This window comes from Trachypithecus francoisi, unplaced genomic scaffold (assembly GCF_009764315.1).
Source record: "Trachypithecus francoisi isolate TF-2019V2 unplaced genomic scaffold, Tfra_2.0 Lachesis_group14, whole genome shotgun sequence".
In the NCBI taxonomy this organism is placed as follows: domain Eukaryota; kingdom Metazoa; phylum Chordata; class Mammalia; order Primates; family Cercopithecidae; genus Trachypithecus; species Trachypithecus francoisi.
In genome coordinates this window covers 28438747-28466140 of record NW_022681459.1, presented here as the reverse complement: position 1 = coordinate 28466140, position 27394 = coordinate 28438747, and the positions used below count along the sequence as shown (strand labels likewise).

General features: G+C 47.0%; 1 protein-coding gene across 1 annotated transcript in view; it reads right to left on the bottom strand.

The window, feature by feature from the left end:
* Nucleotides 1–27394, bottom strand: part of BACE2 (beta-secretase 2) — a 117047-nt gene that overhangs the window by 23263 nt on the left and 66390 nt on the right. The window contains exons 3-8 of the mRNA XM_033232516.1: nucleotides 22544–22760; nucleotides 18786–18914; nucleotides 17224–17358; nucleotides 14664–14765; nucleotides 9518–9667; nucleotides 2378–2546 (exon numbers count right to left, since the gene is read on the bottom strand). Coding sequence (XP_033088407.1) covers nucleotides 2378–2546; nucleotides 9518–9667; nucleotides 14664–14765; nucleotides 17224–17358; nucleotides 18786–18914; nucleotides 22544–22760 — 902 coding nt within the window. The remainder of the gene's footprint in view (nucleotides 1–2377; nucleotides 2547–9517; nucleotides 9668–14663; nucleotides 14766–17223; nucleotides 17359–18785; nucleotides 18915–22543; nucleotides 22761–27394) is intronic.

Sequence of the window (27394 nt, the reverse complement as noted above, 5' to 3'; positions counted from 1 at the left end):
AGATGGGGTTTCACCGTGTTAGCCAGGATGGTCTCGATCTCCTGACCTCGTGATCCGCCCGTCTCGGCCTCCCAAAGTGCTGGGATTACAGGCTTGAGCCACCGCGCCCGGCCTATACTTGGTTTTTTATGTCTAAGACAAATTTTAAAGAAAATGTGACAAAATATTAAATCTAGATATTCCATAAATGCACATATAGGATATGATTTTCTGTAACTTAAGGTTTTTTTGTTACTTAGATATTTCATAATGAAAAATAAACACTTAAAAAAAGGCAGTATAGCTATTCCATTTATTAGGGTTCTATCGAGCACTGTCTGGGGCCTTTAATTGCAGCCCTGAGGAAAGTAATTACTTTAATGGCTAAACAATCCACATGGAAGAGGAGACATATATAAGCGTATTTTCCCATGGCTGGTAAAATCTAACATTTAAGTACCAAAACGTCAAATACATTTTTTAAAAAGGAAGAAAAAGTGTATATAAGAGCATCTAGCAAATAACTCACAGCGAAATTCAGGGAAAAAAAGTTGCCCTGCCTAGAGACTCCTAATATTACACCCTTTCCAACAGTAATTCACTTAGTAAACAAATGGTTATTAGACCCTGCAGTATTAAGTGGACACTCTAACAGCTGTTGCCATAGTAGCCTTTACTTTAATGATATTTAATGAGAGAACAGAAATTGTGGGCAAAATTGCTTAAGTTCTTAGATTCCCTTGGTTAAAAAGAAGTAGAATAGTCACAGTTAGGAAATTCAGTGATATTTCAGTCCCACTTGCTGCCACAGAGAAAGGTCTCACTCAATGATAACTGAACAGGCTGAAAGAGTTACTGCACATGCAAAAGGTAAACATTTACTCATAGCAAAGATAAAAAACACGACAATGGGAAGGGTTCCAAGTCTGCTCACAAATGCAAAGTGAGATATGTTAGCAAGGATATTTATGAAGACGTGTTACGATGTGTCATATACATACACTGGTTGGGATGATTTTATTTATACAGAATATGAATTGGCCTAATAGTCTATGTGCAATCTTTCCTTTTCATATTTCTATTCTCTCAGTTGTTACTTTACTTTTCTGAAATGCCACTCTGCTAAAGCCAGTTAATGAAGCATCCCTTATCTGCTTTATTTACCAGGAGTCCTGTTTTAAGACCATGTTTTAGGTATTAAAAAATAGTAACTGAAATCTCTCCCGACCAGAATAATTCAGCTGTGATCACTTGGCATTTGGCCTGTGCGCCTCATCCTGGCAGCTCTACACCTGGATTGAGATCAGAGTGAAGGTCTGAGTTGAGGCTCCCAGGATGGCCCAACATTCTCACCTGTCCTCCAACAGTATCTCATATCCATCAAATTCCTACCAACCCCCTTTTCCTTCAACCACATGGTAATCTTGTATTTCTGTATTGATTCCCAAGTTTTCTTCTATTCTACCTCCTTCTCATCGATTCTTGTTTGACCTCACACTTAATTTTTCTCTCCTTTCACATATCACCAGCACAACTTTGGAATTCCATTCTGCTCCTGACTTCAAATCCAATGTACCAAATTTTTTCTTTTTCAGTCCCTTGACATCTTATTTTGAAAGGCTGCAATTCTCCTGGCCACTTTTCTGATTCAGGCTCTTCCTCCACTTGTCTCCAGCAATTCAATCTCATGCCCACTTCTGTGATTTGCCTCTGCCTCGCAGGCTTGGACTGTCAGTCAGAAATACCTAATCCTCCCATTAAGCTGTGTGCGGTGTGAGCACTCCGTTTCAAGCAAACTGTGAAATCTGAAGACATTTTCAAGCTTATGGGGTTTATCCATCCACTTGACTTTCTCATGCTCTCCTGGTTTCTCTGAAGACCTGCCAACCCTCCAGCTAGACTGCAGAGTCATGCTGCGGGCCGCCCTCACACATCTTTCAAAGGAATCCCACGACAAACAGGGGCTCCTTGGTCTCATTGTGTTAGGATTTCAAGAAATCGCATTTCCTATTTCAAAATGAGGACAGCGTTAAGGACAAATTAATGTACACAGCTTATATGTGAAATTTCTTCCTTACTCATTTTGCTTTAACTGTCGAAAAATTGCAGTTCAACTCCAAAGCTCCATGGCGTATTTTTACTCCTAGTGACTATCAGGACTCACACTCAGTAAGCATTTCCCATGTGCCAAGCACTGAAGTTTCACACGGATGATGTCACTTAATTCTCTCAGCAATCCCATGATCCATTTTATTGAGAAGACTTTGATCACTGGTGATAGGAATGAGTGAAACAATTCCATGGTAATTGATTTGCCATCAAGAACTGCTTCCAAGTTTCAGGACATTTACATAAAGGATCTTGTTGGGGATCCCTGCTCACTGCTAGAATCGCTCACCTGCACAGGGACTCGCTGCGAAGCCCACCCTCTTCCGGGCTCTGTCGAAGATGACGTAGAAGCCCTCCATCACCGTGGCACCAATCACCAGCGCATTTGTGGAAGGGGAAATGCCGAATCGGTAACATTCATAATTCAGGCCGGCCCCCATCATGGGCTGAATGTAAAGCTGTTTGTCGGAGAGGAGAGAGCACACAAACAAGAAAAAGCACAAATCAGGCAACATCACAAAACTGCTGAGGTCACACTCATGCTCAGGACCCTCCCAGGTGCTGGGGGAAGTCACGGGGAAAGAAAGATGGTCTCATCCCTGCCATCCAGGAGGAGAGAAGATCAAAAAGCATGGTGATCAGTATTACTGATCAGTGACAGAGCAGGTGACTGGTATGCATCCCCCGGAGTTCCACACAGGCACACACGCCCAGAAGACGTCTGTCTGTCTGCTGACGAAAAGAGTCAAACTCTGTAAAATATTTTGAAGGGATTTATTCTGAGCCAAGTGTGAATGGCCATGGCCCTCCATGAGACAGCCTCAACAGGTCCTGAAAACATGTGCCCAAGGTGGTTGGTTTTATACAATTTTGAGACACATGAGACATCAAACACTTTTAAGATGTACATTGGTTTGGTTCAGAAAGGCAGGACAAGTCAAAGTAGGGCTTCCGGGTTAGAGGTAAATTTAAACATTTCCTGGTTGATAATTGGTTGAGTTTATCTAATCTAGGATCAATAGAAAGGAAATGTTTGGACTAAGAGAAAGGATTGTGGAGACCAAAGTTTTATTGTGCAGAGGAAGCTTTTAGCTAATAGGCTGTGAAGAGAAGAGGTTGTGAAATGTGTCTTATAGAATTTAAAAGGGTGCCTTCATATACACCATGAAATACTATGCAGCCATAAAAAAGCATGAGTTCATGTCCTTTGCAGGGACATGGATGAAGCTGAAAACCATCGTTCTCAGCAAACTAACACAGGCACAGAAAACCAAACACCACATGTTCTCACTCACAAGTGGGAGTTGAACAATGAGAACACATGGACATATGGGGGGGAACATCACACACTGGGGCCTGTCAGGCGGTGGGGGACTAGGGGAAGGATAACATTAGGAGAAATACCTAATGTAGGTGACGGGTTGATGGGTACAACAAACTACCATGCCACATGTATGCCTATGTAACAAATGTGCACATTCTTCATAGGTACCCCAGAACTTCAAGTATTTATGTATTAAAAAAAATAAAGGTTGCCTGACTCTCAGTTGATTATCTTCTGGATCTGGAAAAAATAAAAAAAGGGAAAAGGCGAGTCTCTGTAGAATGCAGATTTTTCTCACAAGAGACAACTCTGCAGGGCAATTTCAAAATACGAAAAGGAAATCTATTTGGGGTTAAAATATTTGGATTTCTTTCCTTATTCGTTATGTGATGTCATGCCAGAGCCAGGCTAGAAAGCAGGCTATGTTATACAAGGTTAAATAAAACCCCTTGCCGGGCGCCGTGGCTCACACCTGTAATCCCAGCACTTTGGGAGGCCGAGACGGGCGGATCACGAGGTCAGGAGATCGAGACCATCCTGGCTAACACTGTGAAACCCCGTCTCTACTAAAAAATACAAAAAAAACTAGCCGGGCGTGGTGGTGCGCGCCTGTAGTCCCAGCTACTCAGAGGCTGAGGCAGGAGAATGGCGTGAACCCGGGAAGCGGAGCTGGCAGTGAGCCGAGATGGTGCCACTGCACTCCAGCCCAGGCGACAAAGCGAGACTCTGTCTCAAAAATAAATAAATAAAAAATAAAACCCCTCTGGTGAGACTTTATGGTTTGTAGGGCGAACTCCCCAGGCCCCTTAGGTGGGAATTCGGGCAAGAGAATTAAAAAAAAAAAGTCAGAGTTTAGTCCTCATGTCCATCTGGCCATCTGGCTATCTGCCCAGAGGTCATCCTCTGAGGACTTCACATGGCTCAGATGCTGCCCTCTGCACCAGCACTACGGTGGTGAAGGACACACCGTCCCTGCTCCCTCGAGGCTTCCAATCTGGGGGGACCAGGCACTAACCACAGGGTGGGAAGTGCCTCCAGAGACCCCTCTATGGGTACTGCTGACCGCTAATCACTTCCTCTGTGTGGAAACTTTCTTCACTTATACTCTAAGAAGGCCACATTCTTCTTCTCCCTAACTCCCTGGCTGCTCCTTCTCAGGCACCTGTATTGGATTTCCCTCATCTTCCTCCCCTGCAAGCATCAGAGCACTCTCAGGTTTTGGCCTCCTCTCAATCTTCCCTCCTTGGGTGACCCATCTGGCCCTACCCCATGGCTCTAGGTCACCCCGTGATCTAGCCTGAGACTCCCAACTCCTCCTCTCCAGCCCAGACCTGGGCCACCATTGCCACACGCTTGTGTCTGCCTGCCTGTCCACCTGTCAATCGGCATCTCCTGTGTAACCTGTAAAAACCTGAACACTGGCTGTTCCCCCCAAATCAGACCTCTCCCACAGTTCTCTGTTTCAGTAAATTCAAGATTCATCCAGTTACTCAGGCCCTAAAGTGCTAGGCCAGTCCTTTTCTCTCTTACCCTGCCTGGAGACTGTAACTAGACTCCTGTGAGCCTTCCTGTGAAACCAAAGCGGAATCTAATCACTCCCTCGCCCGACTCAGGCCAAGTCCTCGCTGTCCTTGTCCTTCAGGATCCACTGCAATCTCTCCTAGCTGGCCCAGAGCCCATCATGCACCCCTCGGGCAGAGAGAGTTTTAAAAGTAGGTAGCCTGACGGAGGCAGGACGATTTCCTCAGTGGAAAGAGGAAGGAGTAATCAACACCAGAGAGAGAACAGCGTGTGTGGGTCACAAGTTCTGCCATTCAGGAGGGCCAGTTCCCACAGGTGCTGTGCAGTGTTCAATGTAGTCGAGTCGGCCACTGATAACCCTGGAGCCAAGAGTATGCCGGGAAATGGGTCAAACCTTAACACAATCAGTGAGCAAATCAGTATCCTATCAGCAGTAACAATTTCTTGGCTTTTGAATAGCAAATAATTCAAATGCAGGCAATTAGAGAGTATAGCAGCTGAGTATGACAAAATGCCACTTGTTTGGAGAAAAGCAAGAGTGCAAAATGAGTAAGCAAACGAACCTTCCTGTGAGTAATGATTAGCCTTAAAGGGCAGAGGCAGGAAGAAAGACTTGGAGGAAAAAGGCAGACACACTAATACACAAGAGTCCTGGGCCTTCTGGCTGTAGGGGGTTTGAGGGACTGCGAGGGGTGATTTTGGAGGGAGCAGAAAAGACTGAGAAGAGACCAGCAGGGAGGGGCTGCCATGTGACCACTATGAAGAGCAGGTCAAGTAGGGACAAAGCAGAAGCTATGAAGAAACCTCAGAGCTCCCCTGTGGGCTGGCGGCTGCTGTTTTTTAACAGGCCACATAGGATTCAGCCCATGGGCTGTTGGAAAATAGTGTTGAGTATGGACAAAGTTTAAAGTAACTGCTTTGGACTTGACTCTTTTCTGCAGGGGCAATCGTTTGCCCACATATTGGGGCTCATGTTTAAGAGGTCCCAGGTAGAACCTCTGAGGACAAGAACGCTGCCGGTTTCCCTTAGTGTTCGAAAGGCTGCTGGGCAGAGCCTTTCTGCTGGGAAACGTGGAGCGTGTGAGGTCTCACCAGGTGATCTTTCCCAGCTGCCTATGGGAGTCCCCTCCCAGAAAGGGAGTGGAAAGCAAGTGGAATGTGATGCTGAGTAAGAAATCAGGAAAACAGCAGGCAAAGTGGATTTTTAAAAATCAAAAATGGGAATGTGTCGAAGTCAACCAAAAAATATCTACCATTATAAGTGAAAGCAATAATGAATTCTTAGGCAGAGATGTGCAAATGAGATGAAATGCTCCCAAACCTCTCTCATTCTGCTCCTGAGCTTGCCCAGTGTTGGGTCCTAAAAGCTATTGAAGAAGTCAAGCAATCTTTCCCAGCTGTGACCCGCCTGGACTGAGAGGTTTCCCCCAAATGCCTGCCTTCTCCTCCTGCTTCTTATGAGTACTTGGTGCCTGATATTTATTTAGCAGCACACACCCGGGTCCCCAAGCTGGGTTTTAACTTTATTACACACCACACTGATGAAATAATGTCCACATTTTGCCACTGTACTAGCTAAAATGTAATCATCAAGATAACATTTTTTTTTTTTTTTTTTTTTGAGATGGAGTCTCATGCTGTCATCTAGGTTGGAGTGCAGTGGCACGATCTCAGCTCACTGCAACCTCTGCCTCCCAGGTTCAAGCGATTCTCCTGCCTCAGCCTCCCAGGTAGCTGAGTCCATGTCACCAAGCCCAACTAATTTTTTGTATTTTTAGTAGAGACAGGGTTTCACCATGTTGCCCGGGCTGGTCTCGAACTCCTGACCTTGTGATTCACCCTCCTTGGCCTCCCAAAGTGCTGGGATTACAGGCATGAGCCACGGCGCCCGGCCAAGAGCACATGATATTAAAGATGCTGAAAACATAGCATTGTAGCATCACTTAGTGCAGTGCCATTCACCCAAAGATACTGCAATCTTCTGAAAATGTCTTTGGTAGGTATTATTGTTTCTCCTTTGCAGTTAAAGAGACACAGGCAGGGCTAAATCCTTTGCTCAAAGTTACGGTGTGAGGGAAGGGCAGTGCTGAGCGTGTAACTCCAGCCTCTCCTGGGAGCGTGGTGTCTCCTGTTGGCCTGAATTGCTCCTGAAGCTTTCAATCCTTTCCCCAAGATCTCTCCTTTTCTGGAAAGCACATTCCTACAGTGTAAAGATGAAAATGGGAAAAGGCAGTAGTATCATTTACTTTTTTTCTCCTGAAATTACGCCTCCTTCCTTGTCCCTGCAGTCCAATTCCCTTTATCTCAAAGTCATCAAATTGCAACAAAGACACATTGATGTGTCCATTCCACAAACAGTTCTGATGCACTTTCCCTCCACTGCCTGGTGGAGTTGGGGAAGGAAGGACGATCTTTTACACCCCACAGCTCTCATCTTCAAGGAATTTATAATTAATTGAAAACGAAATAGAAGTTAAGAAAAGAGAAGTCAAATGAAAAAGGCAACGGCATAAAACGTACCCTAAAGATAAGATTCCACGCCAGATGAGCAGACCAGAAAATATGCGTGCTGAGTGGGAGGTGCAACCTCACAAATGGGTTATTCTGCTCGGCATAGTTTCAACAAAAGCTGGGTTGTTTGAGTTGAGTCTTAAAGGATGGGAAGAATCTGGATATACGGGTGGAGTACGGAAGGGAGGGCATTTCAGGCAGGGGGGTTGGTGGAACAGAGCTTAGGAGAGAGGCCTTGAGGGTCAGTGGCCACCCGGCAGAGGGTCGGGGTACAGTGAAAACACTGGGGAACTAGGAGGGGTCTGGTGGGAGGCCATGGACAGCGATGCCAGGAGCGAGCCCTGAGCATTTAAATTGTGGGGATGCACTGCTTACTCATAGCAGGGGAGGCTCGGGTGAAAGTGGTGGTCTAGGAAGATTAATCTGACGACAGTTTCAAAAAGAAGAGAGGGTCAGGGCTTGGGAGCACAGCAGTACTCTGCAGGTTACAGAGGTGCTGGTGAGAGCCACACATGTGAGGGCTCAGTAACGGAGGGGAGGAGGAAGAGGTGAGAAATGGAACTGAGGAAGACAGACGTGGTCCATTTCATTAGACGTGTAGGATAAATAGGGAGTCAGTGGGTACTGGGAGTGTAGGAAAAAAATGATGTCTTCATCTTGGACATTCCAGTTTTTTTTTTTTTTTTTTTTTTTTTGAGATGGAGTCTCGCTCTGTTGCCCAGGCTGGAGTGCAGTGGTGTGATCTCAGCTCACTGCAAGCTCCACCTCCAGGGTTTATGCCATTCTCCTGCCTCAGCCTCCCGAGTAGCTGGGACTACAGGCGCCCGCCACCTCGCCCTCCTAGTTTTATGTACTTTTTAGTAGAGATGGGGTTTCACTGTGTTAGCCAGGATGGTCTCGATTTCCTGACCTCATGATCCGCCCGTCTCGGCCTCCCAAAGTGCTGGGATTACAGGCTTGAGCCACCACGCCCGGCCCTTTTTTTTCTTAATCATTATTATTTTGTCATCACCGTCACTCTTCCAGAAAGAATGATGAAAAGAAAGAGCATAAAAGATTTAGAGCTCACATGTTTTTTAAACTAAAGGTTTGGGTATCAAATTACCATGATATTTGGATTATCTTGGCTACACTAGAAACAGTTCTATAACAATTTTATTTTTAAATGTAAAGGTTTTGTTTGTTGTTGTTTTTAAGATGGAATCTCACTCTGTCACCAGGATGGAGTGCAGTGGTGTGATCTTGCCTCCCAGGTTCAAGCGATTCTCCTGCCTCAGCCTCCCAAGTAGCTGGGATTACAGGCATGCACCATCATGCCCGGCTAATTTTTGTATTTTTAGTAGAAACGGAGTTTTGTCATGTTGGCCAGGCTGGTCTCAAACTCCTGACCTCAGGTGATTTGCCTGCCTCGGCCTCCCAAAGTACTGGGATTACAGGCGTGAGCCACCATACCCAGCCTAGTTTTATTCTTTATATGTAAACAGGAAAAAATATATAAGGGTGATGTGGTAGGTGTGACGAGAATGTCTCCAGGTCTTCCCTTTTCCTTGTAGCCACACCCTTGGCAATGTAGCTCTGTGGCTCCTCCCAGTGCGAGGGGCGTCTCTTCCCCCATCCTCGGAATCTGGGCTGGCCTTGGGCTTGTTTGGGTAGCACCATGGAAGAGACGATGGTCAGTCTTGGCTGATACTTCAGGAGCCCCTGTGTGGTTCTTTTCTGTCTCCCAGGTCCCTGTTACCACATGTGACTCAGCCACTAGATGGAGAGAAACGCATGACTCCGTTCCTCCATCCACCTCACCACCAGATATGTGAGTGAGACCATCCTACACCAGCCTGGGCAGAGGCCAGTCGGGGCCCAGCCAACCACCAGCTGAGCAGAGACACGTGAGTGAGCCCGGCCAAGGGACACCGCCCTGCCTGGACTCAGGGGCAGTAATGTGTGGCTGTCTTTTGCAGCATCATTGTGGTGACAGAGATCTAATACAGGTGTGACATCTAATACACGTGTCATGCATGGAGTGCTTTCACTTTTGCATAATAAAAAGAGCGAAGCACAAATCCAAGTTTGTACCTGAGGCAGGATTGTGATACGGAATGACCTGCTGGAGTTCTCGTCTCTCAGGTAGATGGAGATTTTAGGGAAGTAAGACCAAGGTGTTTCCGAATTCGTCCAGCACGCCAGCTGGGACCCAGTCCAGAAGCCATCAGAGAATTCTGGAATCTAGACAAAACAAGATCACATGAGAAACCATGACTAGTCTGGCACGTCAACAGGAAACAGCTCCAGGCTCTCCTAGCCACCTCGCCAGATGCCCACAGGGATAAACAATGTTTAATTTGGACAGAACAGCAGGGACATTAGTCTCCTGGAAGAGTGACGGTGATGACAAAATAATAATGATTAAAATTGTCAAGACACACGAAGTACCTACTAGTACTAGTATTAGGCACCCTTATAAGCCCTTTGCAGCAATAATTACTTAAATTCTCAACCAGTGTGATAGCATTATCCTCGCAACTTTACAGATGAGGCAACCAAAGCACTAGAGGTGAAGTAACTTGCCCAAGGTCACATAGCAGAGGGCAGAGGCCCTTTAGAAGACAGAAATCCTAATTGTGGCCCCCCAAGGCCTTTCTGCTTATCACTTGCCCTCTGAATTCCATCAGCCCAGCAAGTTGCCTCCTGGTGCAGAGCCTAGTGTGGGCTCTCTGCTCTTTTGGGACGTTTTTCTCCTCCTCCAGATCTCAGGTCAGATACCGCTTCATCCAGGAAGCCCTCCCTGGCTTCCTCTTGTAACACTAGAACACCACCATGCCCCTCTCCTTCCTGGCCTTTCTCCTTGTGGCAGTTAACAATTTACACTGATTGGCATGATACACTTCGGTCTCCTGCACTAGAATCCAAGTCTTCTCAGGACAGAGATCTGTGGCCCGCCCCTGCTGCAGCCCTAACACCTTGCACACAGAAGAGACCTGGGAAATATTTGCGGAAAAAAATAAATGGCACCCAGGGACAAAAAGGTGGCCGGCAACACAGGACATCCACCTGCGCCTCTCACCAGGGAATTGGAAGGAAGGTAGCATCTGCCCATATCCACTAGTTGCTGAGTTGGCAAGTTAACGACACCTGCGTGACTTCACAGGCAGGATCCCGAGCAGTCTGCCCTGGGCCTGCCGGCTGCTGAGGAAGGACTGTGTCTGACGTGTCTATTGTAGCACATCCAGGGCAGGGTCCCGTGTGGGGCAGAGCAGGAGGAGGCCATGGCTGGAAGGAAGAAAGGCGAGAGCTGGACTGGAGGGCCAAGCAGGTGCTGGGGAGGTGTATGGTAGGGGTGCTGCAGAAGATGCTGTCGTGGAACCTGCCTGCTGGACATGGCTGCTGCTGCAGACAGACAGGAATGGAAGATGAGGAGGGGAGGGAACCAGGGGCGCCACTGTGAAGGAATACTGTGACCGCATTTCATCTGCAGAAGGCTGAGCTCTGTGGCACATTGATGTGGTTCATGTGTCCAAGTGTACATCTCAGGCTCCCGAGTCCTGAGTCCCCTGAGCTCCAGGGGATGGGCCTGGGCTAGACACACCTTCCAGAGGCACTGACAGGTGAGCAGGAGGTATTGATGAGGCTAAGAATGGGATCACATAGGAGGATGTGCAGCAAGAACAGGAGTCTCAGGCCAGAAAAAGAGGCTCCACGAGGAGGGGCACAGGGACAGAGCGAGTCCAAGGAGGAGGGAGAAGGGTCTTATAGAAGCCAAAGGGTTAGAACAGAAGACGGGAAAATGGGACAGAACACTGCCAAGACCAGAACTGAAAAAACACATGGGTGCCCCTGGATGCATCTGCCGATGCCCACACACTGAATATCGGGGGTGGCACGTGCTACGTAACCATGAGCACTGCAGACACCTGCCCTCCTCACCAGGGCATGCAGCTGGGGAGAAAGCTCCCTGTGGTTGGTGCATCCATCCCACGTTCTCCACTCAGACTATTTGTGATTGATTTGTGTAATTTCTAATGCTGGCATTAATGTATCTTTGCTTTGTAAAAAAGCGAAGTCTACTAAAGATGCACGTCACAGGAAGGAGCCCCTCCTCAGACACGCTCATGAGAGGTGGGATGGTCATTTTGCTGGATTTGGCAAAGAGCTTCGGTGGCCAGGTCTGCAGCAGGGCATGGGGCACAGGGCTCAGATGACAGTGCCATGGCCAGCTCCAACAGCAGGTGGACAATGAGGCTCCGAGGGGCCCAGTAACTGGCCTGGGTAGCTCACCTCAGATTTGGATGTGGGACTTACTGTCCCCAGAGCCATGGTCCTTAACCAAAAGTCTGGCAGCCTCCCCGGGGGTGAAGCCACGTGTCCTTGGGGGGCCAGTTTCGACCCTCAGATCACACAGTTTTAAAGTCAGAAGTCATCTTTTTTTTTTTTTTTTTTTTTTTTTGAGACAGTCTTGCTCAGTCGCCCAGGCTGGAGTGCAGTGGCACGATCTCGGCTCATTGCAAGCTCTGCCTCCCGGGTTCCCGCCATTCTCCTGCCTCAGCCTCCCAAGTAGCTGAGACTACAGGTGCCCACCACCACGCCCGGCTAATTTTTTGCATTTTTAGTAGAGACGGGGTTTCACCGTGTTAGCCAGGATGGTCTCGATCTCCTGACCTCGTGATCCGACTGCCTCGGCCTCCCAAAGTGCTGGGATTACAGGCTTGAGCCACCTCGCCCGGCCCAGAAGTCATCTTAAAGTGGGTATTATTTTGCGTCTGGATTTCCTCCTTGGAGAAGCACTGGGCCTGAGTCACGTGGGCACTGCAGCAGGGTCCGAACAAGCCCAGGTCTCCGTGCCTCTGCATGGGCTGCACCTTGCACAACAGTCCCCGCTCCAGGTTCATTTCTTTTTTTTTTTTTTTTTTTTTTTTTTGAGACGGAGTCTTGCTCTGTCGCCCAGGCTGGAGTGCAGTGGCCGGATCTCAGCTCACTGCAAGCTCCGCCTCCCGGGTTCACGCCATTCTCCGGCCTCAGCCTCCGGAGTAGCTGGGACTACAGGCACCCGCCACCTCGCCCGGCTAGTTTTTTGTATTTTTAGTAGAGACGGGGTTTCACCATGTTAGCCAGGATGGTCTCGATCTCCTGACCTCGTGATCCGCCCGTCTCGGCCTCCCAAAGTGCTGGGATTACAGGCTTGAGCCACCGCGCCCGGCCTCCAGGTTCATTTCTAAATACAGAACTCCAAACCCTTCATTTCTAGAATCCCATCTGAACAATCCACGCCAGGAGACAGAGCTCCACACTTCTATTGTCTTTCACTCTCTGAAGCCAGCCCTCCCCTTAACCAGAAGGAAATCCAAGCCAAGAGGGTTGGCTTACCCGGACCTGGTAGATAAGAAAAATAAACACAACTTTGGTCCAGAGACAGTAAGACAGACACACAATACACCCTTGTTATGCTTTCCCTGCCCAAGACAAACAACCTTCCCATGTTTCTCCCTCCTGACGCAGGGACCGAATGAAATCAGAGGATAATTTTAGACAAGGCAAACAAATGTCGTCTCATTCCTTCTACCTCGTGGTTTTCGGCTCAGCACATGCCACAATGAGCTCGGGAGTGTGAGCGCCCCGCAGCCCCGCCACCCCGCCTCTCACGGCACAGGGGCCCGGCCGGCCCACGGCTTGCTGGATTTTCACACCACGCTTCAAACACGTCCTCGGGATGGTGGTGAGACTTTTCCATTCAGGATATGAAGTTGGAAGGTACTCACGTTAATCCTGCTGAGGGCATTTTTACTATTTAAGAAATGAGGGTATCACTCCTTATTTTAAGTAGGGTCTGATTTTCAGCAAGCATTCTAAATTTAAGAAACTAAAAATGTTACCTGCCACTTTCTCTGATTCAGCAGATAGTGGGAAAGATGGAGACTCTGCCGTGGCTTCAGCTGCAGCTGTGCCAGGCGGCTGGTCGCCCTGAGACCTGCTGCTTCAAAAAGGGCCTGTGTCCTTTCCTGCTTATTCTCCCTGTGTCATTTCATCAGCGAGCCGCTCTTCCCACAGCAGTCACAGATGTCTGAAGTCTGGGTTCAGGACAACCCAAAGCCCTCTCCTGCTTGTCACGTTTCTGCTATGAGCTGTAACAAGGCAGCCACCATACGTGCTCCTATCGGCCACTCTTTGAACTCAGTCATCACAGCAGAGCAGCAGGACAATCAGCCCCACGCCAGGGCCGCAGTGTTTGTGCAGGAAACACTTTCTGACGATCTCACAAGGAAGGCCCTGAGTGGGCAGATGCTACGAGAACACTCAGAAGCCAAAAGTCACATTCATCTCTCATCTAAACAAACAGCAGCAGAGCCGTGGTTGCACGTTAAATGGAAGCTCCAAGTGTCTACTCAACACGAAGCATTTGACCCAAACCTCACAACCAACCACCCCTCAGTTGAGAATACAGAGGCTCTCAGAGGGCACAAAACCCCTCCCCAGACATCCAGCTAAAAGTGGCAAAAACTAGACTAAATTTAATTCTATTTCATCCCCAAAGCTGTGCTATATCCAATGTTTATTGCCCTGAACTGACTGGAAAGTTGGGGTCACACCAGGAATACCATCAGCCAGGTCCCAAAAAGGCATGTTGTCCACAATAGTAATTTTAATTGTATTTCAGAGCATGGCCATAAACTAATGATTAGATTGGCTGATTGATCTTTGTCTTCCATGAAAAAACGATATTCTTCCACACAAACAGAAGATAAGATAACCAGTGCGGGGATGAAGGCCAAAAAGGAGTAAAATTTTTGGTTTATGTGTTTTGTTTTAAAGGCTATAAATATGTATTCTTGTATTATTGTTTACTCTAACAGTTGCATTACCAAGTATTGTTTTCACGGATTAAAAAAATACTATACAAACGGAACTATTATTTGAAATACTAGAGGGCGCTGCACATTCAGATCCAAGTCCTCTGAGGTTCATGAAGGTATTTGCTAACATCAAAGAAGGGGATTGTGAAATTAACAAGTAATAATTGAAACAAAACCCTTTAAAATATAAAGATTTTAAACACAAAATATATTTACATATTACACCTATACGATTACATATAAAATATGCAAATACACAATATGGAAATTTGAAACGCATGGTGCAATAGTTCAGAGACACTCAGAACACGCAGTGCTGCTCCGCAGGTGATTGTAACTCAGCGACTCGGGGACCTGTGAGTGTCCCGAGGACTCACCAGAGATGCGCGGGCCACAGCTTCCACCACTGCATCGAACACCTTCTGGGGCAGGCGCAGCAGCGTGGTACCACTGTCCACGATGGCCTTGTCCGCGTTATACTTGAACCAGGAGAGAAACGGGAAGGTGCATGAGTGACGGTGGCGCTCCCCGCCCCACCTGGCTCCAGCCACCATCACCATCTGTCTGTTACACACAAATCCAGGCAACCACGCCACTCGTCAAGGACTGTAGTTCATTCATGTTCTCAGAACTGGGGAGCCAGGTGTCTTCCAGCACAACACGCTCACTTCAGAGACACGGAAATGGGCCCAGGGGACGTGGCCCAAATTAGCAAATCAATAGCCCTCCTTGGGATGGCTACTGGGGAGCTCTTTCCTTACTCAGAGCTGCCCAAGTTCCTTCACTGAGGACCCCCACTCCTGCCTCAGGGCAGAGGGAAGACCTATTTGTCTTTTGAGGCTGAAATATATTAAAAGCCACTTGTATAAACTGTACACAAATCAACTCTCTATGACCTCACTAATGAAGAGAAGAAGGAGGGACAATTTTTCAACAGACATCCCATATTTGCATTGGTAACAACCAGAGCCCAGAGCCACACTGCGTCATAGACTGAGACACACATAGGCGCTGCCAGTCCTGTCCCCACCTGCAACGTTCTTCATGTGGCAGAGGGAAGAGAATGGAGGCCAGTGGCCAACACCAGATGAGCCACCCCAGCCTCTATAGGCACAGCTGTGTGGGCAAGTCTACCCAGGGATGGAATGGGTCCTGGGCAACTTGATCCTCCTGCCTTAAGGCAAATCCATGAGTCACACGACCAATACACCACTCGGGTCAAAGGAAATAAGGGAGGAGGGGTTCAGAATTTTAAGAAAATGAAATATACCAACGTATTAGTATTCTTCACAAATATTAAATTATTTTCAGTGTAAAAACAAAATTTAAAATATAGCTTAGCTTATTCATAACATTTTCATGTTTTTAATAGATAAGTAAAGTGAATATTTAAAAGTCCTGTAGCAAACTGAAATGTTGCACTAAGATGTCCTGGGTTTTGCTGTTTGTTCCTTTGTGGGGTGCGTGCGTATGGGGTGGGCAGGAAAGAACCTAGAATCTAAGAATCGCACCTCCAAATATAGGCTTTTCCTCTCTAATACACATACACATACACACACACACACACACACACGCACGTTTTGTATTTTGTTTTACATTCGGACATTTGATTCTACCACTAGGTTCTTAGTTGACAAATAAGTGCCTCTTGTCAATACACACAGATTTGCAATGGAAGGGACCGTCATTTTTATCTTTAGTTTCTCAGAGGTGTCAGGCCTCTGAGCACAAGCTACGCCATTGCCATCGTATCCCCTGTGACCTGCACGTATATGTCCAGATGGCCCGAAGCAAGTGAAGAATCACAAAAGAAGTAAAAAGGCAGTTCCTGCCTTAACTGATGACATTCCACCACAAAAGAAGTGAAAATGGCCTGTTCCTGCCTTAACTGATGATGTTACCTTGTGACAGGCACATCCTTCTTCTTCTCCTGGCACATCCTGGCTCAAAAGCTCCCCCACTGAGCACCTTGTGACCACCACCCAGGCCAGCCAGAGAAAAACCCCCTTTGACTGTAATTTTCCACTACCTACCCAAATCTTATAAAATGGCCCCACCCCATCTCCCTTCACTGACTCTCTTTTCGGACTTAGCCCGCCTGCACCCAGGTGAAATAAAAGCCTTGTTGCTCACACAAAGCCTGTTTGGTGGTCTCATCACACGGACGTGCGTGACAAGAGGTACCTGCATATATGAGAATCGATGTTGGCATGTGACGGTTCATATAAACGGAAGTGCTAACAGGTTAGAATATAATGAAATGCCCATGGTTTTTATAAAGCATTCTAAAAGTGCTATAGAAGACTGAGGCTCTTGTAAGTCATAATCATAATCATAATGTCATAATGTGTTACCAACATGCCAAAACGCAGTGAGAGGGCAAGAACATGGGTCCTAAGCGGTTTGGTGTCAGATCTCTGCATGTGGCCACTTTAGCACTACCGAGCCACATACATCTTTACAGCATGACTGTTTTTCAGGGAGAATTGGGTACTCGGGGGGCCAGGCTAGCTGTGAATGGAGGATAAAAAGCTGATGATCTTTTTTGGTTTCATTCTGCTTATTTTTCGTCCTTCTCTGTCCTACACTGATGAAAAATCTGCTTATTTCAACCTCTTAAACCGAGCTTAGGGACCGTCAGTCCAAGATGAATGTATGGTGAAAGGTGTAGCTCAGATAGTCCTCTTCACTCACCATTTAATGGTAATTTTGTCCTATGAAGCTAAGTGATTGGGAGGATGCAATAATTGTGGTGGGGAGTGAAGATAATTAATTGATTTCAACTTACTGTACAGCAAGGCCCTGCATCTTTTCATGTAATTAGCCTTTATCTTACAAGGTAATGTACCTTCTGTTGGCATCTACGGGTTCCAGCTGGCATATTTAAGTGACCCAGGCACACACAGAAAGACACAACAGAGACCATAGCATGAATACCTCTCTGCAGTCCAGATTAAGGCTTTGGCCTCCAATTTCCAATTTCAGAATTTCTATCTGGTAGTACCACTCCTCCTTAATAGGAGTATACCAGATGTCTCCTTTATACAAACTTGGTTCAATTCCACCCAGGACCTGGGACAGAAAATATTTACAGGCATAAGAGAAAACATACACAGACATATCAACAGGTTACACAGAGAATCATGCGCCTGTAAAGAGAAACTTGACTGCAATGAGGGCTTCTACTTTGTGATGATGTCATGAAACAAATATCAATGCTTAAAAAGTAAACAAGGAGCTGGACGCGGTGGCTCGTGCCTGTAATCCCAGCACTTTGGGAGGCTGAGGCGGGCGGATCATGAAGTCAGGAGTTCGAGAACAGCCTGGCTGGCATGGTGAAACCCCGTCTCTACTAAAAATTCAAAAATTAGCTGGGCGTGGTAGCGGGCACCTGTAGTCCCAGCTACTCAGGAGGCTGAGGCAGAAGAATCGCTTGAACCAGGAGGCGGAGCTTGCAGTGAGCTGAGATCACGCCATTGCACTCCAGCCTAGGCAATAGAACGAGACTCCATCTCAAAAATAATAATAATAAAATAAATAAATAAATAAAATAAAATAAACATGGAATGTTATGGGTCTATGTCTGCAAAAGTCAGATGGTATTAGGCCCTCGTCTAATCAAGATGCTTTGGGGGGTTTCTCTTATCCAAAGAAAGTACATACAAGTTTAGCTTTACAATATTGAGATTTTTCCTTCAAAGAAATGCAATAAGGCAGTTAACCACACTGACTATTATTTACTTCCTTGCAGGTCAGACAACAGAAGAACAAGCGCTTCCCTGATCAAAGTTTCTTTTTGCAAGATCGTAAAACATTTCCTCATAAATCCTATGCTATCCTCTGCCTGGAAATGGTAGCAAATGAAAGTAGCTGAGGACCAGGGGTGCAGAGCCCGCCCCTCATAGTCAGACAGCAAAGGGACTGGCAGCACCACCTTCTAGTGCATTCTTCCTGTCTCCTACTACTTTTGACATCTGGCTGCAGGGCCCTGGAGGAAAGCTCAGGCTCCAGCACCTCCGTAGTGCTGACGGCCTTGGTTCTGTTTCAGTAGCAAACACTTGTGCTGTGGTGCGCGTGTGCCTGTGTGTGTGTTGAGAGAGAGAGAGAGAGAAAGGATCTACGAGGGTCCCTGTTTCCCTGCCAAATTTATGAACTCTCCTTTGCCCCCTACCCACAGTCAGGTCCATTCACCACACCCCCCACCGCTCCTCACTTGCCCCTCCCCCACCCACAGAAAGCAGTGCCCTACCGAGGATGGTAAAGAAAAGCTTTAATGGAATTTGGAGAAGCAATGAGAATCATCCTTCCAGATGGCAGATGACATAAAGGATTGTCTAATTTTAGCCATTTTTAAAAAGATCGACAACAAGGATGATGAAGGTTTTACAGTACCGACGCACACCTACATGCCTAATATTTCTGCTCAGGTGTTTAATAAAACAGAAAAAGAGCCCATCCATCTGTGGTTTTTCGCCCCTTTAAGACTGAAAGATACCCACAAGACTACCTCCGTTGGTCCCAGATCCAGCAACGGGCAACCCGGCTCCACACATCTGCATGGAGAAAACGTTGGGGATGTTTGCTTGTGTCACCAGGGAGTCAAAGAAGGTCTCCAGGGAACTTGATGGCTGCGGGAGGGCGACAGAGAGGGACACCTGCTTAGGACTCATAGTGTAGACACGGGTCACCCAATGTAGATGCCACGCACCACAGGCAACATTCCTGGTGTTTATGTTCAATTTTTTCATGGTTCAACAATACACCAGCTTGTGATCGGGTCTAGGAATTCAGAAAGCCCCAACAGAGCTTCCCACTGGTTGGTATTTTTCCTTTGGGTACTGCTCTGTTGTACAAATAAGATCGTATTTCTGGAAGCCATTCGACGCAGGCACATCTATCATCATGACTGCCTTGTGAGGGGGTGTGAGAAGCCGTGGAACTGGGTTACCGTGGCAGGTGGTGGATCCTAATCTTAGGCATTTGAGAGTAAGGAGAGAAGAGTTTCTCTAGGAGCTGCCATGGCCGCAGACATTTCTGTTCGCCTGTCAGCCGCAGCTGTCCACCATGCAAATAAGAGGTGGCTGACCAGGGAGGACAGCATCTCCCGGACCCCAGAGCCTGGGGCAAGGCTTAGCTCTGCCACATGAACTCTGGCGGGAAAGAAGCAGGAAAGGCACAAATCTATACTCCAGAAGCATAAAAGGCTTCTTATTCCCTGAGGCCAGATTTCAGAAGCCCTCATGTGCTCTGTGTCTCCCTCACATCTAGCAAGACATACAGAGGATACCCTCATTTCTCCAGAGAGACTCAAAGGGAAGCGGGGAGGTCTGCAAACAACTGTGAGGTGCGGGTGTGCTGGGGGTGCTGGCGGTCATGGAGGAAGTCAGTGATAGACCCGAGTTAAGATTTTGGCTTTGACAACTGGGAGACACTGGAGTTGGTGACCCTGAGTTGTCAGTTTTTGATGAAAACGTAATTAACTATAGTAGCACAGAGGCTACAGGCATCCCCCGGGTGCCTATGGTCATTCACAGGAATGATTATTTACTATCTGTGAGAATTAAAACTGTGATTCCAGAGGGAGTGAGAGGGGGACTCCACCATGGAACAGACACAGATCTTCCCATTGGTTTAATCCATTTGTGTTTGACCTCCTACTTGTTTCATCTCAGCTTCTGCAGAATTCCGAGGCAGAATCCAGCACGATTTCCACATGCAATGCCTGTCAGAACACTCATGGGCGTTTGGGTCAACCAGTGAGACAAAATCACCTCTTGGGATAACAGGGTGGGCCTGGGGGTGCCCCCAGCTGGTGTTCTACCCACCTCCTCGAGAGGCAGTAAAGCAAAGCAAACACAAAGGGGAGACTGGCTCTGCCACTTGCCAGCCGAGTGACTTGTTCCTTTGCTTCCTTCCCTGTGAAACGGGGATAAGGGCAGCCACCTGGAGCTGCTCTGGGGCTTAAATGGGCCAATACTTATAAAGCACTTAGAACTGTACCTGGCACACAGTGAAGGAGCTGCAATCATTCTGTCAAGTCCTTCTTCACTAGGGCTGTGCCTTGGGATTCCCCTAGGGACTTAAAAGCATCCAGGTGCCCACAACCAACCCTGAGAGAACCTGATTCAGTGGGGCCCAGGAAGCTGCAGTTTTAGAAGCCCCGTAGGTGTTCCTGATACAGCCTTGACAGGAAGCCCCTGGAATGGACCAGGGGCCACCTCACAACCTGAGCACCGCTGAGCCGTCTGCGCACCTGCCTCAGAGACCCCTGGGGCAGTCCGCCCAGCCCACCCTGTAGGCCCTGTTCCCAGCCACACTCTGCTTCCTATGAGTCCTATTGCTTTCTCCTCAAACCCTGGAAATGGGAAGCCAATTGTCAGTAATCTTGGAATTTCATAAATGAAAAGATAAAATGCCTCACAGTGAGTCGGGAGGTCTGAGCAAACCCCGAAGGGGTCTGTTCTCACAGACGCTTAACATATTATTAATTCCAGGCAACTTAGGTTTCCTCTATCAACTTCGGAACAATTCACATAAAACCAGTCATATACATCGTTCATTTCCAAACAGTCACATACAGATAAAGCACTTTGAAAATGTGTTTAGGAATGCAAGTGTCCATCCATCTGCAATTCCCTATGATACAGAGGACAAAAGGTTCATGAGCCAGCCCTGGCTCTGCAGACAGTGAGAAGCTCCATGTCCTGATTTCAAACGGGCAACAGCTCACTGACCCTCAATCCCCACATCTTGAAAACGGGGAGAGTAAGGCAAGGCGCGTGGCTCATGCTATAATCCCAACACCTTGAGAGGCTGACGTGAATGGATCACTTGAGCCCAGGAGTTTGAGACCAGCCTGGCCAACATCGTGAAACCTCGTCTCTACCAAAAATACAAAAGGCATTAGCCAGGCGTAGTGGCATGTGCCTGTGGTCCCAGCTACTTGGGAGGCTGACGTGCGAGAATCACTTGAACCCGGGAGCCAGAGGTTGCAGTGAGCTGAGATTACACTGCTGCACTCCAGCCTGGAAAATAGAGTGAGACTCTCTCTCAAAAAAATAAAAAAAGTAAAAAGAAAAAGAAAAAAATAAAACGGGGAGAATATGACCTTACAAAGTAGGCCTCACAGGGGAGTCATGAGCACTGAGTGACCCACCTCTTATCTTGTATCTTCTCAGCCTAGGGCCTAATAGGCTTTCAGTAATTGTGATTCTGTCTCCTTGTGGGGGCCAAGGGTTATAAAATTCCTCTTGCTCTCCCCACCCCATCCCCATCTGCTCATAAACTTGAGCTGGAACGATGGGAAGAATATCCTCCCGGGACAGTGGGGGCGTGTTGCTCTAGCAGTCACTTCTGTTTCCTTCCACATGTAGCTCTGGTTCCAAGCCTAATGCTAAGTAAGGTGAGGCCAGGCCGTGGTGCCCAGGTACGGGGCCAGGAGAGCTGGTCTCCTTCTGCAGTTCTCGATGCATGCAAACCCGTGTGGACTCCAGGAGCCCAGCACACACCCCCAGTGTCTACTCCCGCCTGCCTTCGGCAATGCCTCCAGGTGGAAATTCCCCTGCCTGCCTCCCTCCTCCTGCATACAGACATTATTTCCTTTGGGTAGGCCCCAAGTGCAAATATTTGGGGGAACATCCAATTCTGTCTTTCCCCATTTGGGGAGGCTCTGGTGATGGCGAGGGCAGGGCTCCACAGTTCCTCTGGGGCTCACCACCACTGGGAAGGGCTGGCTATCCCCAGGGCATGCCTTCAGGCTGCCCATATTCCCTGCTGGGTGTTGGGTGTCTCCTTGGAGGTGTCCCCTGCAGAGCCAGGAATACAGGCCACATCCCAGTCTGGCTGAGGGCACCATCCCCTGCCTGCGTTCCAGGGCTGCCCGCAGGCTCCATCTTCACGCAAACGTATGAATTTAATAAATATGTTTTGTTTTAATCCTAACTTAGTAAAAACTCCTAAACACACATCACGATCTACATGATTCAAATTCTGTTAACATTTTAAACTATAAAACGAAAATAAAACAAAAAGTTAATGCTATTAGTCTGTCTTACAGGAAGGTTCCAAGAATCATGCTATTTACCTTCAATGCAAAAAATGCTTGGAAATATAATGGTGTGAATACTGGTCTGTTTCCACCACATGGTTCTCACTGTCTCCAAAGACAGCCCAAGACTCATGTGTCAGCCCTTTAATGACTGATTTTCAGAATCTCATCCTATTATTGGATTTCCTTAAATCCATGGATTAGCCTTACCTTGGCGAGTGTGGCATAAGCTAGGCCAAGTATTCCATTCCATTTAATCCCAGGCAAAAAGAAATTCTCTGATTCAAAAATAGTGGCAATGTTGACAAGAAAAGAACTATTGAAGCCTTTGGGGATGGTGACGAGGTCTTCCCCGACGAAGCCCGTCCAGCTTCCTTGTGTGTACTTCACAGTGACGTCAAAGCCCTTGGAGCGGTATGTGCTAGACCTGGAGAAAGAGAAGAAAAGCCTATTGTATTCATTTCATTTTATTTATTATTTATTTATTTATTTATTTATTTATTTATTTTTGAGACGGAGTCTCGCTCTGTCGCCCAGGCTGGAGTGCAGTGGCCGGATCTCAGCTCACTGCAGGCTCCGCCTGCCGGGTTTACGCCATTCTCCTGCCTCAGCCTCCCGAGCAGCTGGGACTACAGGCGCCCACCACCTCGCCCGGCTAGATTTTTGTATTTTTTAGCAGAGACAGAGTTTCACCTTGTCAGCCAGGATGGTCTTGATCTCCTGACCTCGTGATCCGCCCGTCTCGGCCTCCCAAAGTGCTGGGATTACAGGCTTGAGCCACCGGGCCCGGCCTATTATTTTTGAGATGGAGTCTCGCTCTGTCCTCCAGGCTGGAGTGCAGTGGTGCGATCGATCTCTGCTCACTGCAACCTCCGCCTCCCGGGTTCAAGCGATTCTCCTGCCTCAGCCTCCTGAGTAGCTGGGAATACAGGCACACATCATCATGCCCAGCTAATTTTTGTAATTTTAGTAGAGACGGGGTTTCACCCTGTTGGCCAGGATGGTTTCCATCTCTTGACCTTGTGATCTGCCTGCCTTGGCCTCCCAAAGTGCTAGGATTACAGGCGTGAGCCACCACGCCTGGCTAAGCCCATTGTATTCTCTTATGTATCCATGTTCCCGAGCCACAAAGATAAGGTTGCCATGTCCAAGGCAGCTATCCTAAACGCAGAAAGTCTACTGTAAGCCTGTAAGCCATTCTTCATCATGAACAGCATCAGTGTTCACAAAGCGACAGCTTCCCCCAAAAACATAATTGCTAATGTTTTGGTAACAGTGTTTTCCATGTCATGTGGAAGGGACACACTGGTATAAACATGTGGCTTTTGAGTTTAATTTTTCCCTATACCCAAGTTAAACTCTATAAGTCAGGTGTTTTGCTTGGCCACTGTAGCCTTTGAAGGACACAACCCAATCTGGACACCTGCCTGGCCCTCCAGCTTTGCAGGGCTGCTGCTCTGTGACACAGGTAGGTGCTGGCACCCTGGAGGGAGGCTCCACCAGCCTGCACCAGCAGCGGCTGGGGTTCAGGTTCACACATACAACTCATGTGACAAATAATGACCAAGTCCTACCTGCTGAAGCCCACGTCCTTCATGTCACAGGTCCTTCTCAAGGTTCTCCCCCAATGCCCCAAAGCTGATTATACTCACACCAAAATATGGGCAGTGACGCTAATGGCATGCCAGAACATGAATCACTGTGACACGACCCTGAGCCTGACACTCACGTAGCCCTGGGGGTAAGAGCTACTGACGCAGAACGACATTCACAAGATCAGAGAAAAGTCCTGCCCGCTCAGTTTATGCTGCAGTGAGGAGAGACAATGCATGCAGGAATGGTGGTTATGGGGAATGAGAGCCACCCAGGGAATAAAGCAGGCAAGGGGACCTCAAGTGACCCAGCAGTCGGAGAGAACTCTTGGATTCGCCCATGTTTGCCTGAGACCTGAATGAAGACAGTCAGACCTGGGGCTCTCTGGGGACAGTGCATTGTGGAGATAGGACAGCAGGTGTTGAGGCCCTGGGGTGTCCCACCCTGCAAGGTCATTCCTACACCCATTTGAGTTTGAAAACTGCTGGAATATAGGAAGGAACCTAAGAAACATCTCTAGGCAAATGTCTGTGAACTCAAACCACGCTCCTCCTAAGAATATGATCACCATCCTAAGCTAAATATCAAATCACCCAGTAGATCACGCTGAAGCGATCCTGCTCGCCTGCAGGCTTGATTTCACTCTGTTTTAATAATCAGTCTGTGAACATTAACACATGTTAATAAGTCTTTGTTGTGGGATTACATGAACTAGCGCAGTCTTGCTTAAGGTCAGTAAAGAAGTTCGGAGATGACATGATCATTCATTCATTCATTCATTCATTCATTATTTCTTTTAAAGATAAGGTCTTGCTCTGTCATCCAGGCTGGAGTGCCATAGCACAATCATGGCTCACTGTAGCCTTGAACTCCTGGACTCAGGAGATCCTCCCACTTCTGCCTACTGAGTAACTGGCACTAGAGGTGCACACCAACAAGCCCAGCTAATATTTTTCTTTCTTTCTTTTTTTGCAGAGATGAGGTCTCATTATGTTGACCAAGTTGGTCTCAAACTCCTGGGCTCAAGCAATCCTCCTGCCTTAGCCTCCCAAAGTGCTGGGATTCCAGGCATGAGCCACCATATCTGGCCTTTAACTCATTAATTCATTATTGGTGTATCTAATAAGTGTTAAAAATATTAACTATCTTTAATTCAGTAACTGCACTTCTGAGACTCTGACCCTAAGGAGACACCCAGGAAGCAGACAGAGGTTCATGTGCCAAGAAGGTTGTGATGTTTTATGCATAACAGCAAACAGTTGGAAACCATCCAAATGCTCAGTAACAAAGAAACAGTTCAGTAAATTACAGCATATCCATATGATGCACTATTATGTGCCAAAGAAAAAAATGTTTCTTTTTCTAAGAAATTTTAAATGATGTAGAGAAAAAGTTAAAAGAAAAATGCGTCAAAGAGACAGAATCTTCTTCAAAACTATTTATTACACTCACATATTCTCAGTGGCTAGCTGAGGTGGCAGGATTGGGGGTGGGGGTCTCCTACTCTTGTGGTTAGGTACTTCCATATTTTTTGCATATATAAGTTTTATAATCAGGAAAAATGTGATTTTACGAAGGTCTAGCAAACAGATTTTGGGGAAACAGCTGATTCTAACTTCAAAATGGGGTACAGAATCTAAAGATGGTTGGATTTTAACATTTGCCTACTATCTTGGTTCACTCCACCGTGATCATAAAGTAAGAGAGGCATTCAGTGAACGTTTTCTGTGTGCAAATCTCCCGACAATGGGCAGGCACAGAAACAGAAAAGTGACCACAAAGGGACCTTAGAGAACTAAGGGATCCATCAGAAATTACCCAGGTAATGTGCAGTCAGGTCTTTGAAAAGGGGTATCTGAAGATTGGTGGAACGCCAAGCTTTAGTGCCAATATAAATTCAGACGTGCCTGCCACATGGGAGGGGATGCACATGCTTATGTTGAATAGCAATAAAAATACTAAATTATTCAGTCCATTTTGACAATTTGGGTTCATTCCTCAAGTTCAGAAATATACTAAGACTATCTGGAAATGCTTGGAGAATACGATCTAGTACAGAGGTTGGCAACTTTTTTCCATAAAGAAACAAATAATAGATGTTTTAGGTTTGTAGGCCATAGGATCTCTGTGATAACTACTCAGCTCTTAAATGTAATGTGGAAGTGGCCACAATGTGTAAGTAAACTTGCATGGCTGTGTTCTGATAAAACTTTATTTACTAAAACAGGCAGCAGGTCATATTTGGCTCACGGGCTAGCCTTTGCCAACCCCTGGTGTATTAGTCCGTTTTTTTACACTGCTGATAAAGGCATACCCAAGACTGGGTGGGTAATTTATAAAGGAAAAGAAGTTAAATGAGCTCACAATTCTATGTGGCTAGGGAGTCCTCACAATCATGGTAGAAGGTGAAAGGCACGTCTTACCTGGCGAAGGGAAGAGAGAAATGAAAGCCAACTGAAAGGGGTTTCCCCTTATCAAACCATCAGCTCTTCTGAGACTTATTCACTGCCATGAGACAGCGTATGGGGAAAGACCACTCCCTTGATTCAATTATCTCCCATGGGGTCCTTCCCACAATACATGATCATTATGGGAGCTATAATTCAAGATGAGATTTGAGTGGGGTCACAGTCAAACCATACCTCCCAGTATGGTAGAATAAGAATAACTGTTTGTTGTTGTTGTTGTTGTTGTTGAGATGGAGTCTCACTATGTCACCCAGGCTGGGGTGCAATGGTGCCATCTTGGCTCACTGCAACCTCCGCCCCCTGGATTCAAGCGATTCTCCTGCCCCAGCCTCCCTAATAGCCGGGATGACAGGCACATGCCACCATGCCCAACTAATGTTTGTATTTTTAGTAGATACAGGGTTTCACCATGTTGGTAAGGCTGGTCTCAAACTCCTGAACTCAGGTGATCCACCTGCTTCAGCCTCCCAAAGTGCTGGGATTACAGGCGTGAGCCCCCTTGCCTGGCCCTGGTAGCGTAACTGTATCTTTCCTAAACAGTCTAAAGTGCTATGACTTCCTTTTGAAAAATTTAGTTTTACTCTGTCCAGGCTATAGAAAACTCCGTAGAATTTCTAGTGTTAGTAAGAACCTGAACCAGCCTGCATATCTATTTAGTATATCTGCTCTAGTTTCCTGCCCAGGTTGCTGGTCCCCTTAGAGGGAGTACTCTGGATATTTTGGTGTCATTTCCAGAGAGACAAGAGGCAGCTGGAGTTATACTGCCTGGGTTCAAATGTGATTTCAATACCTTATTAGCTGTGTGACCCAGGGCCAAGTTATTTACTCTCTTTATGCCTCAGTTTCCTCAACTAAAAAATGGCGATAATATAATACCATCCCTCATGAAGTGAATTACGCAGATTAAACGAGTTCATACTGTAAAGCATGTAGAACAAAAGCTTGGAACACAGGAGATATGCCACAAAATAGCTGCCATTATTATAATTATCTAATCATT